At 43.3% G+C, this 17,989-nt stretch overlaps 1 protein-coding gene across 2 annotated transcripts in view; it reads left to right on the plus strand.

Annotated features, from left to right (window-relative positions):
- The window catches only part of phldb1b (pleckstrin homology-like domain, family B, member 1b), a 55,543-nt gene extending 38,220 nt beyond the window's left edge, over positions 1-17,323 (plus strand). For both annotated transcript variants that reach the window (XM_076290990.1, XM_076290991.1), the window contains 11 exons: positions 62-217; positions 2,608-2,718; positions 3,288-3,377; positions 5,427-5,543; positions 6,570-6,672; positions 8,998-9,298; positions 10,910-11,000; positions 12,853-12,999; positions 13,525-13,744; positions 14,431-14,516; positions 15,031-17,323. In XM_076290990.1, the coding sequence (XP_076147105.1) occupies positions 62-217; positions 2,608-2,718; positions 3,288-3,377; positions 5,427-5,543; positions 6,570-6,672; positions 8,998-9,298; positions 10,910-11,000; positions 12,853-12,999; positions 13,525-13,744; positions 14,431-14,516; positions 15,031-15,171 (1,563 nt within the window). In that variant the 3' untranslated portion in view covers positions 15,172-17,323. The remainder of the gene's footprint in view (positions 1-61; positions 218-2,607; positions 2,719-3,287; positions 3,378-5,426; positions 5,544-6,569; positions 6,673-8,997; positions 9,299-10,909; positions 11,001-12,852; positions 13,000-13,524; positions 13,745-14,430; positions 14,517-15,030) is intronic.
- Positions 17,324-17,989: the final 666 nt, after the last annotated feature.

Below are 17,989 nucleotides of genomic sequence, written 5' to 3' on the forward strand. Positions count from 1 at the left end.
GGAGTGTGTGTGTGTGTGTGTGTGTGTGTGTGTGTGTGTGTGTGTGTGTGTGTGTGTGCAGGAGGCAGAGACGCTGGACGCTGAGACCAAGCAGTTTGAGGACCTGGAGTTCCAGCAGCTGGAGAAGGAGAGCAGTCTGGAGGAGGAGAAGGAGACCATCAGCCAGCAGCTGCTCAAGGAGCGCCAGGACTACCACAGCAGCGTGCTCAGGAGGAAGGTAGGAGAATACACACACACACACACACACACACACACACACGCGCACACATACACATACACATGCGCACACACACACACACACACACACACACACACACACACACACACACACACAGTCGCCAGGACTACCACAACAGTGTGCTCAGAAGGAAGCACCCACACACACGCACACACACAGACACACATACAAACACACACTACTCTACTAATCACCACCTAACACACACATCAGCTAGCTGTTTTAACAGGACTGAGTGGAGAACCACAGCACCATGCTCAGGAAGAGGACACACACACACACATACGCACACACACACACACACACACAGACACACTCCACCACACAGTACTCAGTACTGCGGCACACACTCCATCCCTTGTCTCCACTTACACACACATTAATCAGCAGCTCATAAAGGAGTGAGCTGAGGGCTAGAGCCATCAGCGGGGACAAACAGCCAATCAACTGCACACATTCTACCTCTCTGAACAACCAGCACATACACTCACACACACACACACACACACACACACACACACACACACACACACACACACACACACACACACACACACACACACACACACACACACACACACACACACACACACACACACACACATTTTGGGCAGTTTTGCTGAAAGGGAATTTTAGCATGATCTACAACCACTCTGCTTTTCACAATACATTTTTGCCCACAGTAAACATGACCAGAAGTAGCTGTTCTTATAAGTTTGTCCACCTTGCATGGTTAAAAATACTCCCCTTCACTGAAGGGTGACCGTAGAAGCACACATTTCACACAGGCATGAAGACACACTACGTGTCTCTATTCAACTGACTCTATGACCCTGGAGCACATCACCCGCCCACCCACTCAACTGTAGTCCACACAGCACTACGGGTCTGTTCGAAACGGGTAAAAAACGGGCTGCCGTGGCCTACTGGTTAACACTTCGGACTTGTAACCGGAGGGTTTCCGGTTCGAACCCCGACCAGTAGGAACGGCTGAAGTGCCCTTGAGCAAGGCACATATCGCAGTGAGCGTGTAGCAGGCAGCTCACTGCGTCAGGATTAGTGTGTGCTTCACCTCACTGTGTGTTCACTGTGTGCTAAGCGTATTTCACTAATTCATGGATTGGGATAAATGCAGCGACCATATTTCCCTCATGGGATCAAAAGAGTATACTTATATATAAACTGCTGCCTTTTAATATATCTAACTGGAGACGAGGCAGCAAGTGAGGTTCGTGACATTATTTTGCTTAAATTTGTAGATTTGAAATGAGAAATAAACAATTTACTATCTGATTATACCATTGTTGTAACCATGAATAGCATATGGTCTGATATATCTGCCGCGTGTAAAAGTAATTTATACAGTTATCCTGCTAGTTTACGTAAGCTAATTTAGTTTAACGTCCGGCCTTTGCTAACGTCATACCGTAGTGTTAACCAAAGATTCTAGAGTGCTATGCTCATTTTTAAAAGATGCATTTAATCCAAAGTCATGTCTAGTGAGACAGCTCTCTATGTAGGGAGGGAGACAGCAGGCAGCTGTCTTCCGTTTCAAACAGACCCTACATGTCTCTCTCTCTGACCGACTGACTCTATGACCCTGGAGCACATCACCTGTAGTCCACACAGCACTACGTGTCTCTCTCTCTGACCGACTGACTCTATGACCCTGGAGCACATTGCCCGCCTGCCCCTTCCATTCACCTATAGTCCATCCAGCAGCAGATGCTGGGGGTGCATTCAAAGCTACTTAAGACAACACAATGGCTGTGTATACATTGTTCTCTCTGCCTACTGAACAGTCAACCTTGACCCTAGCCAAGGCCTGTTGACTGACAGGGATTAGGTACTAACGCTACTCATCCAGTGCCCGTTCATCAGACTGGAAGCTAGTGCTTGTAGCTGAGGGATACCCATGTCTTCCCTAGTATACATTTCTTCATCTTATTTTACATTTCTTTATTTCATTTTATTTTGCCATCTACCTATCCAGGGACTACGGGTGGAAATTATCAATTTGCTACAACCTGGTACAAGACTTCTATTAATGTTTTTTTGTGCACTTTCCCTGTACAAATAAGTTAATTACAATTACAATTACATCATATTTACCCTCCTCTACCTCCTCCTCATTCTACTACGCTCTCCTTCCACTACACTTTGACTAGCACTTAAAACAACAACAACAACAACAACAACAACAACAACAAGCTTTATTTGTATAGCACTTTTCATACACAGAATGCAGCTCAAATTGCTTTACATTTGGAGCATTTAAGGAAGAGAAAAAAAAAGAAAAGTTATAATAAGATAAACAAACAAACAAGTAAATCAGTAAATAAAACATAAAATCGTCGTCCTCTCTGCAGGAGAAGGTGGCCACACTGGAGAGCCAGGCCAATCAGCTGGGCCTGCAGTCCAGCCAGGAGGGTGACCGATTGGCCAAGGAGAGACTTCACACACTGCAGATCCTGCAGAAGGTACAGTCAACCCTACACCCCTACAACACACACACACACACACACACACACACACACGCAACTGGGTCTGCAGGCCAAGCAGTTTAAAATCCTTCTTGGGCCCTTCAGTTTTGTATTGTTAATAATATTGCAAAATATTATTAAATATTTGATGTAGCTGATGCTTTGTCAGGGATGGTATATTGTTGAAAGGTCAGTTTGATATCTTTTGAGCCGCTTGTTTCTTGTATTGGCAAAAAATATTTGCTAAATGTTATTCCAGTTGTTACATAGCTATCTGCCAAACGAAGATATTAATTTGTGTGTAATATTAGGCCACTTCAGCTGTGGTTCAGATGATCTAACAAACAACGGTTACCTTTGGCTGATACACAGTTCACAAATAACAGACCCTGTTGCAACTGACCAATGGGGCATTCTGTCAAAACCGTGTCATAATTGGTTTAGAGAATTAACAGGCCAAAGGCAATAAAGGGTGTTAAAAGAATGCCATGATTTGCTCTTAAAGTGCAGGAACTAATAAAGTTTATGGTTATTTACCTTTAAATGCTTTTTATTGCATTTTGTAGGAGAAAGAAAGGCTGTCTGGTTTGGAGAAGAGGTACCTCACTCTCACTGGAGGGCGAACTTTCCCAAAGAACTCCAACACCTTAAAAGAGGTAGGCTTTGTCTGGGACAAACATAAGAGAACTCCAACACCTTAAAAGAGGTAGGCTTTGTCTGGGACAAAGCTAGCATTTCATCTACAGTGTAATAATAATATGAATGTATAGAATATAGAATAATATGAATGTGTATAGAATATAGAATAATATGAATGTGTATAGAATATAGAATTATATGAATGTAAAGGTTTAAGGTTTAAATGCTAAGGCCCCAGAAACCTCTTACTGTCAGAACATACTAACACTGGTCACATATTTGGTTGTATGCCCAGTATTAATATATCTGGAGAGATAAATATTGTTATCTGTAAAATCATGTTGCCATTTAGAGTTTCACTGCTAAAACAAAATCGGACCAATGACTCCACTGTGACTAACTGTGATATGAGGAATGGTGCCCTTGTCTGTGGTGCATTACTGCCCTCTAGTGGGAGTAATGCACATCAGCAGCAGTCAGTGCCTACAATAATGCTGCACTGGGAAGGGAATGAGAAAAGAAACTGGACCAAATATAAAAAAAGGAAAAACATCTGTAACTGAACCCTAACCGACAAATATTCAGATGTACTGTAAGATGATAACAGAATCTCTGACAAAGAGAAGCACTGTAGTGATTCTTTGAAATCTAAAGAGATTCCAAAGTGTATGAGCAGGGATGTCCCCTGGATTGATGTGTGGGCAGTGGGTGTAACCCAGGGCATTCCTTTATCCCAGGTCATCTGGCGTGATGTGTTTTGGGAGTGTTGAACACACACACAGGGGGAGAGTGCCAGTGCCATGTGCAGAGGGCTGTTTAATTATTGATTCCTCCCATCTGGTCCCTGCTCCCCCGCTCTCCCACTCTCATTCCTCTACCCCTGTGGTGGTGCACCCCCCCCCCCCCCTCATTCCTCTACCCCTGTGGAGGTGCACCCCCCCCCCCCCCCCCCCCCCATTCCTCTACCCCTGTGGAGGTGCCCCCCCTTCTCTCCAGTCCCACCACGCCAAACTATCTACTGCAAATGCATATGGGGACCTTCGAGACAAAGGATTTATGCAAAGACCTTCAGGCCTGTCTCATTATCTCTCCGTGCCTCTCTCTCTCCCTCTGTTTCGACTTCCTGGTTCACTCTGCTTTCCCTCTCTGTCTCACTCTCTGTCTGTCTGTCTGTGTGTCTGTCTGTCTGTGCTGTGTTGGCTGTCTCTCCTCAGGCGAAAGACTACATCACTGTCGGCCAAATAAATCAGATCTATGGGATGCCGAAGGTGGAGTCCTCGCCCACCTCTCCGCTCCGCGCTAGTCCGTTTGCGTCCGTCGCGGCGGCGGCCGACTCTATCCTCTCCTGTCTCCCCTCTCCGTATTCTTCCTCCCTCTCTCTCTCTCCGGAGGTGTGTTGCTTTCCTTTCCTCCTTATTTCCTCTCTTCTCCTGCCTGTCCTCACATCACGTGCATGTGAGTGCTCTCCTAACGCTGGCTTAGTGGGAAAGCGCAAGTGGAAATTGAGTGGTCAGCTGTTATTGCACGTTGCAAGACTCCAGCAAAGAGTTAGTGATATTTCTCCAGCAGCTCTACAGACGGTTGGTAGTTCGCAATGAGTGGAATGTTTCGTGACAAGTTACACAAAGGTGGCAGTAATCTCATGGTATAATTATGTCATTATGTGGTTAAGTTTGACATACAATAAAAATATGTGAAACATGTAACATGCATGGCAGGCTTTGTGAGATCCAGGTCAGTAGGCAGGCAGGTCTATACAAGTGCAGTAGAGCCAGTGCAGGGTGCTACAACACTAATTCAGGTTTTCCACTGACAGTTGGTTTACAAAGATCAGTTGTTGGCATAAAATGTTACTATAGGTCATTGTGATATATTATCTCTACACATATCAAGACGTCTGCATTAACACTAATACTAAGTTGTGCTGCCCAAAAGTGTATGTGTCCATGTGTTATGCATAGCAAGAAACAACATTCAAAGAGCGAAGAGATCTGAGCTATAACATCATTGTCAAGGAACAAGAGTGCTCATGATGCCCCCCCCCCCCCCCCCTCCGCTTTGTCCAGATGTTCCGCTCCAAGCTGGACAGTGATGCGGGCCAGACGGTCATGAGGCCTAAAGTCAGTGCTGGGCTTTCACCTCCATATGGAACCGCCACTCTGGGTCGCAACACACCATCAAGGGTAACCAAAACACAAAAAACACACAGGCCTGCACTTTCAAAAACCCCAATGTTGCAAAATATTGTGCAATGCAAGGGAATGAGCAGATGCAAGCGTGGGGTGGATGGGGGAGAGATTGATTTGGACTGTAAGCAAATGAGTTTTTGGAGACAAAACAGAAAAACAGAAACATACATTAGCGATAGCAAAGGTTAGAAAAGGACAGAAATGTCCTGCTCAGTCTGTGGACTCTTGGCTAGTTTACCACTTTATTTTTATTTCATATTTATCAGTGTGCTTGGTTGTAGAATTGCTCTAGGCATCGTGTGCCAATCTGGATAGCTTTTGCCATACTGGCTCTGTTGTAATCCAACCTCTCCATACAGTGTGAGTTGCCTCGACAAAATAGTTGGCAAGAAAGGACGGCAACGTTTTTGCAAGTCTCCTGATAGGCTGAAAGAGTTCCACCATGGTGAAAATTTTAGTCGCTGATTACTCATTTACAGAGCCCAGGAGACATGTTTTACCCAAACATATTTCTCAGATATATTTTAGTGAAAGATTTTAGGATATTTTATTCTAAAAGTTGGCTATTCTTAAATAAATCATTAATGCCATTTTCTATTACCGGTAGTATTATATTCTATTTGTGTTAGTCTTTTAGTAAGTGTGTGTAATTGAGTTACTGTTAGCATACTGACTGACGGGCTGTGTTTGCTAATTTCTTAGATCTATTTCATTTTATTCAAAATGTGCCTTTAAAGTGAGGTATTTTTTATAATGAATTCTTAATGTCGATTTCTATTAGTATAATATTTTCTAGTATTAGTTTTTTCCACAGGGTGGGTGGGTGGAAGTGTGTGTGTGTGTGTGTGTGTGTGTGTGTGTGTGTGTGTGTGTGTGTGTGTTTGTGTGTGTTTGTGTGTGTGTGTGTGTGTGTGTGTGTGTGTGTCTGTGTGTGTGTGTGTGTGTGTGTGTGTGTGACTGAGTGACTGAGTTGGCGCTAACACACTGACTGCTGGGCCGTGTTTGCTAATTTCCTCTCAGAGCCCACTAATGGTCCACCCGGGAACTGGCAGTCTGCCACGCAACCTGGCAGCCACACTGCAGGACATCGAGACCAAGAGGCAGCTGGCCCTGCAGCAGAAAGGTATAACTGCCCGCTTACTCCGTCCGCAGGTTCAGAGCAGTGTGGATGGACAGAGTTTCTGGTCCAAGCTAATGCATTATTGATAATAAATTACATTTTTAGGTCAATACAATTCCATAGTGGGTAATTCAGCATCCCAGTCCGAGGTGATAGTCTGATAGGAGTATTGCTCTGGCTTCACATAAATCACATAAAATTGCAATTTCATCTTTATAGCTTTTTTTGGCATGAACACACTTTTTGTTTGTTTTTCCCATGTCGAGATAGCTAATAGATCTATAATAGATAAATTAACAAAGTCTTAGCTAGAAAACATTCCTGAAGAGCCAGTTGCTTCTATGAAACATTCGAGATAATGCCCATTGATAAAAAAAAATATATATATTCAAATGAAGCCCCCAATTATCTGAGCTTTTGCAACACTTCTCAGCAGGTGACTTGCTGAAGGCGGATATTGGAGAGTGAGTTGGTGGTGCACCTAAGGCTGAGTTGTACTCCAGAGGAAATTGGTGCATTAGAAAATGCAACAGAACTGCAAGTGCACTTCCTGAAAATGTTCTGCCCGTTCCGACCGCTTTTACATCAGTTCACGCTGCCAGCTGTTTCTTTTGCCAGACCTGTTACAGCTACCATTATGGCTCCGGGGATCCTAATGTTGACCAACATGCCACGTTTTTAGGGTTTAATGACTGATGCAATTTTATTAAAAAACATACGAGTGTTGCGTAAACAGGAAATCACACTTGTACCCGCATATGGTAAATTATTTATTGATAGACCCTGTGATGTAATTTGGCCTCTCAAAAAAAATCACATTTGATTTTCTTAGAGGTCTGATTATAGCACTTTACATCACTTATAGGTGTGTCGTGAAAACCATGTTTTAGTCATTTAGTATCATTTATGTATGAATACACAAATGGGATGTGGAATGAAGATGCTCACTATAATCCAACCTTAAGCGTCTCCAGCTGAGTTAACAACTGTGCTTTCTCTCTGTCATTCCATTGGGCCACTTTGCCATCTCACAGAGCTGTCCACATGTGAGTCTTCAGTGTGTTTATTTTGTGTCTGTCCCCTGAACATGTGTGGGTGTGTTGTGTTGCTCTTGGGAGAATTGGATCCGGCATGTGGTTTTCTTTTATTATGGGGAGCCTGCTAGCACTCTCTCCTCTTTTGTTAAAGAGGGAAACGTCAGTGCATGGAAATGGTGTGTCTGTTTACAAACACTGTGTTTACAAACACTATATTTACGGTAAACAGTGTCCTTTGTGGTAGAGAATTACAAATATAATTTTGATTTGAGTGTTCAAGTGGACTGAGGCAATACAGTGTAAGCTCCCTGCACCCTATAGAAATTAGACTAATACCCTCTGGGCAATAAAGAATCTTATCTACATTATATATGGATATATTCAGCATATTTCTATAGTAGTCTAGTGAATAGCAGTGAATGAATTATTTATATTTTTTGTACAATAGATGCAAAATTCTTGCTGTGAATTGGCTGTATTGTCTTTGAGGGTCCTGTGCACATTTGTATTGCGATTTTGTCAAAAATGTGTGCGCTCTGCTTCACCGACGGTGGCCAGAACACAGGCTGACAGACTGACTGACCCAGGAGTGGTCTGTGTCCACCCCATCCCACCCCTCACTTGTTCCCCCACTGTTTCGTCATCCTTATGTTTATGTAGATCCCAAACGGCAGCCACCAAAGCCCTCACTCTCTCTGCACACACCACTGCCTGGGAGCACACAGCTCCATGGTCCCGTGCTCATGTCTCCATGTCTCTCTCTCTCTCTCTCTCTGTCTCTTATACACTCTCTCTCTCTCTCTCTGTCTCTTATACACTCTCTCTCTCTCTTATACACACACTCTCTCTCTCGCTGTCTCTCTCTCTCTTATACACTCTCTCTCTGTCTCTCTCTCTCTCTGTCTCTTACACACACACTCTCTCTCTTATACACACACTCTCTCTCTCTCTCTCTCTCTCTCTCTCTCTTATACACTCTCTCTGTCTCTCTCTCTCTTATACACTCTCTCTCTCTGTCTCTTACACACACACTCTCTCTCTTATACACACACACTCTCTCTCTCTCTTATACACACACACTCTCTCTCTTATACACACACACTCTCTCTCTCTCTTATACACACACACTCTCTTTCTCCCTCTTATACACTCTGTCTCTTTGTCTCTCTCTGTCTCTCTCACTCTCCTTCTCTCTCTCTGTCTCTCATACACACATTCTCACTCTCTTTTATACACACACACACACACACATTCTCACTCTCTCTCTCTCTCTCCCTACCGCCCCCTGCAGGCCAGCTGGTGATCGAGGAGCAGCGGCGGCGGCTAGCTGAGCTGAAGCAGAAGGCCCAGGCTGAGGCCCACTGCCAGTGGGAGGCCCTGCACGGCTCGCAGACACACCTGCACGGCTCGCAGACACACCTGAGCGCCTCAATGCACTACGCCGCGCCGGTGCATCCCATCATGCACCACTCCATCCTGCACCACGAGCCGCCCTCGGCTGGCGAACAGCCCTACGACACGCTTAGCCTGGAGAGCTCGGACAGCATGGACACGAGCGTCTCCTCCGCATGCTCTCCTGACAACATCTCCAGGTGAGATGCACACAGGTCATGTGTTATCTGATGTCATAGGTCAAGGTCTTTTAAAGGGGCCATGCCGTAACGAACCATTTTTTTTAGGTTGGTTTTGAAATAACATGTGACTAGGGGATGTACCGAGCTTTTCAAATCTGACCGCTCCTTTCCCTGCCTGTAATGATCATACAAAGAAAGGGTCATGGCTAATTAGAAAAGCGTGACATTTCTACATCACAACTGCTCTCATTTATTAAGCTTCCTCCCCTTTTAACAATCTAGCAATACACCTGGAAGAGGCCTAAATACATTAGCCAATTAGAGTGAAGCCAATCATGCATATAACATTTAATATCAAAATAAGAGCTCAATTGCAAAATCAGCCTCTTTCTCCATAGGGTTTTCAGAGCATGCTAGAACACGATGAGAGAAATGAGCCAAGGCATTGTTTTCAATAGAAAACCTTGCAGATTTTACAAAAGCATCTCAGGGAATGTTATGTAAGGAATAATGGACGACACGGTGGTCTGTTTACAGAAATTAATGCATTGTCGAGGTTGTAAAACGGCCCCGACGCTTCGTAAGTTTATTAATTTCTGTGAACAGACCACCGTGGAGTCCATTATCCCGCTTATTCCACTGTTGCCACTTGCGTTCTGTTCATTTCCTGTTACAACGTTTTAATCGCTAAAACTGCCTTGTTTGTGGAACTACTTTCTTCCGACACATATCAACTCATTTCTCAACTTGCAGGACAAACTGCCGTTACTAGTTCTAAATGGATGGAAGGCCAGTCATTAGTTCTATCCAGAGCCTTATAGATATCTATATGGCTCTGGTTCTATCTCTCCCGTTGTCAAGCGGGCGTATCCCAAGATTCTAATGAACTTTAGCTTTGAAACATCGCTATTCTACTTAGCCTGCTGTCATCCATTTAGCTAAAAGCCACCTCCGTCATATGCTACAATGTTGCTTTGTTCTGAACGTCTGCATTTTACAGCTCGGATGCAACGTGACGGTTCATTTAAACTTCACAACGAGTTCGGCGAATTAATATACAAGTGTGATACGGCCAAAAAAATGGATTTACTTCACAGGTGTGCAAATAACATACGGTTAATGGTCGTTCTAAATTACCTAGGACAATGGGAAATTCAACCAAGCAGTGGAATAAAATAAAGTAATTCAATGTTTATGGCATGGCTTTAAGTATTTAAGTACATTTTAGAATATTTAATCAGTATTTAATTTTACAATTGTATTGTGGAAAAATACATTAAACTTAGCAGTGGTAGATAAAAGTATCCTTACGACTACCACCAAGTCCAATGTAATTTGTAGAAATTACTTCTATTAGTAGATTCTTTAAAATTGTGATGTGGGGTGATTTTTTGTGTACTTTTGCACAGTTTTGTTGCTAATGTGTGTTTGTGTGCATCTGTGTGTGTGTATGTGTGTGTGTGTGTGTGTGTGTGTGTGTGCGCGCGCGTGTGCGTGTGGGTGCGTGCGTGCATGTGTGTGCGTGTGTGCACATGCATGCGTATGTGCGTGCATGCGTGCGTGCATGTGTTTATGTGTGTGTGTGTGTGTGTGTGTGTGTGTGTGTGTGTGTGTGTGTGTGTCTTGCAGTGCGAGTGGGATGGAGAGTCAGAGGATAGCAGAGATGGAGAACATGCTGAGAGAGGCCCAGCTGGAGAGGGCCCGACTCATCGAGTCTCGAGTGAGTGCGCGCACACACACACACACACAAACACACACACACAAATACAGTACACACACACACACACACACACACATACATCCACATCCACACACACTCATCCACAACTCACACACACTTATCCACAACTCACACACTCATCCACAACTCACACACACACACTTATCCACAACTCACACACAACCACACACACTCATCCACAGCTCACACACACTAACACACACTCATCCACAACTCACACACTCATCCACAACTCACACACACACTCATCCACAACTCACACACAACCACACACACTCATCCACAGCTCACACACTCATCCACAACTCACACACACACACTCATCCACAGCTCACACACACCCACACACACTCATCCACAACTCACACACTCCCACACACACTCATCCACAACTCACACACTCCCAAGACCCATCTCATTATCAGTCACACTCATCCACAACTCACACACACCCACACACACTCATCCACAACTCACACACACCCACACACACTCATCCACAACTCACACACTCCCAAGACCCATCTCATTATCAGTCACACTCATCCACAACTCACAGTCAACTCACACTCACACACAACTCACACTCATCCACACTCACCAAAACCCACCTCAATTTTCAGTCTGTAATACAAGTTGCTAGAGACCATATATTTCAGTTTGTTCCCCCCTACTTGTGAAACAAATTTCTCCACTCCAGCAGGCACAGGTTGTAGCAGTCAGAAGATCAGTAGTTATCGTTAGCTCTGACCAGCTGATAGCTTGCTCACTATTGAATATTTCAGTGTGTGTCTAACATAAATTCCTGTGCACTGCTAATACTCCGGTGCTGGTTGGTAGCAGGAATTGCATTTACTGAACAAACAAGGCTCCTCGCCAGCATGTGTCTTCAGATCCGCGCCACAGAAGCAGAAATGTGTTTCTGTGTAGACCGGTCTGTTTTCACTTGCACACCTCCGTGTGTTGCGTTGTCTGTGTCCCGTATGAAAAAAAATTAAGCTATAGGAATCTTATAGTATTATGAGACAAACTAGTATGAATGTAATAGGGATACTATAGATATTATAGGAATCTTTAGTATTTTAGGACATATTAGTAAAGGTAAAGCAAGGTAAAGTAAGTTCATTATTATATGCACAGAGTGCAACCCATAGCGCTCCACACACAGACATCAACACATGGACTAATTGACACTAAACAGAAACACGATTCACCACATGAAACACATGAACAATACTAAAAAGCAAAATAAAAAAAAAATACATAAGTATTAATTGGTTAGGCCTAGTATTAGAAATAGTGTAAGACTGTACTATAGGAACACTAAAGAGGGTAAGGAAATTAAAGAGGTACTACAGAACATCAGAGACCTATTATACTCTACTATAGAAATATTCTACTGTCACTACAGTTCTGTTTTGTGAAGGTGTGATCTGAGAGCTGTGTACTGCGTGTGTCTCAGAAGCATGCAGGCAAAAACATGTGGCAGTCTACACTGGTCACCCACACACCCACACACACACACGAAACACATGGCAGTCTACACTGGTCACACACACACACACACACACACACACACACACACACACACACAAAACACATGGCAGTCTACACTGGTCACACACACACACACACACACACACACACACACACAAAACACATGGCAGTCTACACTGGTCACACACACACACACACACAAAACACGTGGCAGTCTACATTGGTCACATTTCACGGTCCTGCCCACCGCTGTGTGTCGTGTCGTGTTGTGTGGTCCGTTTGATCTGAGCGCCGCGTGTGTGTGTGTGTGTTTGTGTGTGTGTGTGTGGTCCAGGAGCGGGAGGAGCAGGCCCGGAAGCTTCTCCTAGAGGAGGAGCGCCAGAGACGAGCCGTGGCCGAGCGACAGCTCCAGGAGCAGGCGGCCATCAGGCAGCGCATGGTGGACAAGGAGGTCAAGCTGAGGGCCAAGAACTTCTCTCAGGTGTGTGTGTGTGTGTGTGTGTGTGTGTGTGTGTGTGTGTGTGTGTGTGTGTGTGTGTGTGTGTGTGAAAGAGGTCAAGATGAGAGCCAAAAACCTCTCTCAGGTGTGTGTGTGTGTGTGTGTGTGTGTGAGAAAGAGGTCCAGATGAAAGCCAAGATCTTCTCCCAGGTGGGCATGTGGGAAGGAAGGTGCACAGAGATAAACACACGGATGCTATACCGAAAGCCCAGATTTCCATTCAGAGTCATTTCAGTTGATTTAAATAAAATGTTATTTCATTCTGTTTCTATTACCATAATTAGAATTGTGTTTCACTTCATTTAAATGGAATTAATTTTGCCTATATTATTTCAGTTTGTTTTCTTTTGTTATTTTTTATTCTAGCTGCATTTCACATATGTTTCAACAACAAAAAATCCAATACATTCAAGTCATTCAGTATTACTAAAAATGTATTTATTTTGGGTTGCGTTACAGACATAACACTTCTGACAATTCTGACAGACTTTTGATCTCTTTTGAAAGGCTCGGCCCATGACTCGTTACCTGCCCATCCGCAAAGAAGAGTTCGACCTGCGCTCCCACATCGAGTCCTCGGGTCACACTGTGGAGACCTGCGACCACGTTATCCTTACCGAGAAGATTTGCAAAGGCTACCTTGTCAAGATGGGAGGGAAGATCAAGTCCTGGAAGAAACGCTGGTTCGTCTTCGACCGCATGAAAAGGACGTTTTCGTACTACGTAGGTAGGTATGGCGAGGTCTCCCTCTCCGAGCGAACCGTTTTGCGGCGGCTTCTGCGTGACTTGTCGTGCTTCGTGGCGATTCCCCAGAGCTTTAAGAGATAATGCATTAGTAAAAAAAACTGCTGCGAACTCGTGGCTGTAGGGGGGAGAGGAGAGCTAAGGTTCATTTACAATTCACTGTCTCTTTGGAAACTGCCTAGCAGCTCATCCTTGTGTTTTCCCGCTGATGATGAAATGAGGTGCAATGCTAGCAGGCCTACTACCAGCGGAGCTGCAAAAAAATCGAGGAGTGCAAACAAATTCACACCCAGGCTACGCTTGTGTGCACTGTGCCCCTGCATAAAGAAGCTACTCGCTCCGAATAAATTTCATGGGCATACGTTAAGGGCACCCGCTTTGTAGTGAATGCACGCCACATGGGCAGTTCAAGCTGCCAACAGGGGAATAGGAGCATACCCGCTCTTTTTGCCCAATTGATGTGGTCAATTACCATTGGACTGCTGTTTCCTACTGGATTCATTTGATATTGTTGCTGTAAATTAATGTCTTAATTGAAAAATGGCCGTAAATGAGAGAAGCGCCTTGTTGTGCTGTAATGGGTGAGTTCCGTTCCCATTGCGAGGCATTTTGATGAAATGTGATATTTTGAGTTGGTCTGTCATGAATACCATTGGGTCTGTTTTTCAGATAAACACGAGTCCAAGCTCAAGGGAATCATCTACTTCCAGGCGATCGAGGAGGTTTACTATGACCATTTGCGCAGTGCGACTAAGGTAGAGTGTCACCTTGTCAGCCGAGGAGAAACATCAAAGGCTTTCACAGTACAATGCAGTCACGTCCCTGTTCCCTGTTGTCAAGGGATGCTGCACCTTTCAAGACGTGCATAATTGTCTAGAGAAAACACACATGAAATGATTTGGAGTTTCACTGCTTTGGCTATTAAAAAAAGATTATAATATTCCATTTTCTCAAACTGAAAAAATGTCTCCTTGGTGTCCTGCTATTATCTCTAATGCTTACACTTGCCCTGCCTCTCCATTGCTTCCTCTAAAATGCTTAGCATATTTTATGTATTACTGCCTAAAGCCGAATGGATTTCGAGCACGCAAACTCGTCTTTGCTGCATACATTTATCATGTTTTCACAATCACTGTGCATTTGCTTGGTTCAGAAAAAGGTTGTCACGGTGACCAGTTCCTCAGTAGGAACACATCTGTGTTTTGACATTGGTTTATGCTGAAGATGAAAGACGCCTCGTGTTTACTGACGCTGTCCTCTGCTTTGTAGAGTCCCAACCATTCTCTGACGTTCTGCGTGAAGACTCATGACAGACTGTACTACATGGTGGCCCCGTCCCCTGAAGCCATGCGGATATGGATGGACGTCATAGTAACAGGGGCGGAGGGATACACACAGTTTTTGAACTGACCCCGTACTGTATGTCGAGTTCGATGGTCAGGCTGTGCCATTGAGAAGGAGACCCATGACCCCTCCATACTTGTCCCAAAACTCTTGGTGTTGGGGGAGAATAGCCTTTTAATTTGTAACTTTCTGTGTTTATTGTGAATATTCACTCCACTGTATAGACACTAGATTCACCTGTTTTCTACTTGTGCCTGCATTTTAAAAAAGGGAGATTTTGAAGACATTAAGACACATACTCTCAACTGCCTTTTTTGTTTGTTATTGTTTTTGCCAACAGAGATCTTTGTGTAGCAGTCAGGTGCTTCTTTGGTGTCTGCCACAGATGACCTTTTCAATCAACGCTTTGACAGTTTTATTTCTTTCTATTTTAAAAACAGTTGTCACGGCATGTTGCCACACGATGCCAAACTAGTGTGCTGTTACGTTTATTCTTCCTGTTTTGTCTGAGTAGCTTGTCATATATATCATTTGAGATTGTTGAGGCGAGGATTGCAGGGATTTTTTAGTCCACAGACGGCACACTGACAGACATACCTGCAGTGAAGCGTGAGGAGTGAGACAGACGTTGAGTGGCACAGGGAGTGGTGGTGGTGGTGGTGGTGGTGGTGGTGCTGGTTTCGCTGCAGCACACATCCATACTCAGGCATCGGCTGCGGTTTGATACACTGACACCATTGACTCCTTTTGAAGTAGGCCTAATTATATCTGTCTGTATTGTTACCGGTACATACATCATTAAGGCGCATCTTACACACACACATACACACATACGCAGTGCATAAAATAAAACACTAGTGACGGATTTTATATGTTATGAGCATTGAAATACCAAGTAGAGTTAACTTGCCAAGACCTGATAACTTGATGCTGTGGCTGGACCCTCTCTGAAGGCAGCCCGTTAAGTTCATCACTGCCAGTCTGCGTCGTGCGCCATGACAACGGAGAAACAACCGAGCTGGATATTTTCTTTCTTTTGTTTCTTTTTTTAACAGTAATGCAATTCAGTTTGTGCCTTGATAGTCGTTTATCACTACACATAAAAAGAAAACAAAAGGAAAAAAAATACATGGGACAGTTCTTGAAAACTGCTACTACGAAAAGCTACAGTGTGTACGTCATATGTTTACGTTTTTAAAAAGTGGAATTATCGATGTGATCGCAAAGATTTGCACAGTGTGTGTGGAGTGACAGAGTATGGCTGTTGTTTTGGACTGTTCAATTACATGAGTGAGAAAGTATGAGCTTAAAGGAGTGTTTCACCAAAAACAAAAACAGAAAAAGAATCACCATGAAATAATAGTCCACTCTGCGGCTACCCTCTCGGCAGGTGAAACGTGTTATTTATATGACGTCTGTTCTGAGAAGATCCACTAGTGCGGGTCGGCCCAACCAAAATGACTGCTTACCTTTGATTTCTTGTGAGCTGTTTTTACAGTATGCTGTGTGATGGACTAGCCATTGTTTTATTCTCACATACAAAGGGAGTGATTGAATGAATGTTTCTAAACCAGTGCTTTGTGTTGTCTGACACCAGAGAATTGATGGATGAATTTAATGGATTGATTTCAATGAATTGTTGTAAAAAGACATCTGTGTGAGGATTATTGTTAAAATACCACCCCCTAAATTGGTGAAAGAGAAAATGGAAAAAAACTGTGAAATGTCTAACTACAGTCTATAGAATTTACAAAGGCATGAAATGTGTATTAATATATCTGATAAAACTTTTTAGGTTTTAAAGATTAAAAATAGAATATCCTTGATAATAAGAGTCAGAAAACGCAAGATCCAAGAACAGAAAGTGAAGCAGGGAATTAAGATGAATCTAGGTATTTATAAAGAGCTTGTCCAACATATCAATTATAACACTGTTAAGACCAGGTGCTTCTGAGTAGTTTTACACCCAATTAAAATATATAATGCACGTCCACCATGTTCCGTTCTATCGCCATGACGTTGACTCTGTATAACTGTTTAATCGTCTGTTCCTTTTATTTGGTTGCTTGTGTTTGTTTTTTTTTTGTATTTTTTTTTTTGTTTTTTTTAATTTCCGTATGAATTGTCACCACAAGGTTAAATCAAGTGTTGTAAAATGTTAATGGCCATATTACATACACAAAAGTATTCACTGGTTTGTATTAAAAATGTGCTCTCACATTCTCAGACTCCAAATGCCTCATTCTTGCATCACCTTCCCCACTGCACCATATTAAACCCCCAGTGCTCTCAGATACATAGACATGACATGAGTCAATTATTGTATAATTCTCTATGAGATTAATATAAATACAACTATGAAATTACATCAAAAACAGGTTGAATCACTCAAAAGCTTGCATTGTGGACTTCACTTGCGATTGGACACATTTGGATTGTGATTGGATACAGGTGCCATAAACAGAGAAAATGGAGTTGGGAGCTGTAAATTGTGATTTAAAAAGAAAGACATTAATTTATCAACCAGGGATACTCAATTGTGTGTAACTGGAATGCGTCTCTGAGAAACATGACTCTAGTTCAGTTTTGTTTTAGGAGTACACCAACCAGGTTAATCTGTATACAGAGCATTGTGGTGCTCCCTCTTAATTGTGTCAACCCAAATCTTGCAATAAAGCCCCTGTCCTAAGTGAAGTGTTGGAGCTTTTTTTTCCACAAAGGTAAAAGTTGTAATATAAAAACAGCAATAATACAGCCACTGACTTAAACAAGGTCGAAATAAATTGCGTGTTCATGTTGAATCAAACAGTCAAACACCTTTCGTAGTAAAATAAATATCTGATAAAATCATTGAAGATAATTCTAAATGTTGAGATAGGGCAAG

Source organism: Alosa pseudoharengus, unplaced genomic scaffold (genome assembly GCF_046254945.1).
Source record: "Alosa pseudoharengus isolate Yale_2024_CS ecotype anadromous, Long Island Sound unplaced genomic scaffold, YU_APseudo_1.1 YU_APseudo_1.1_scf_18, whole genome shotgun sequence".
Lineage (NCBI taxonomy): Eukaryota > Metazoa > Chordata > Actinopteri > Clupeiformes > Clupeidae > Alosa > Alosa pseudoharengus.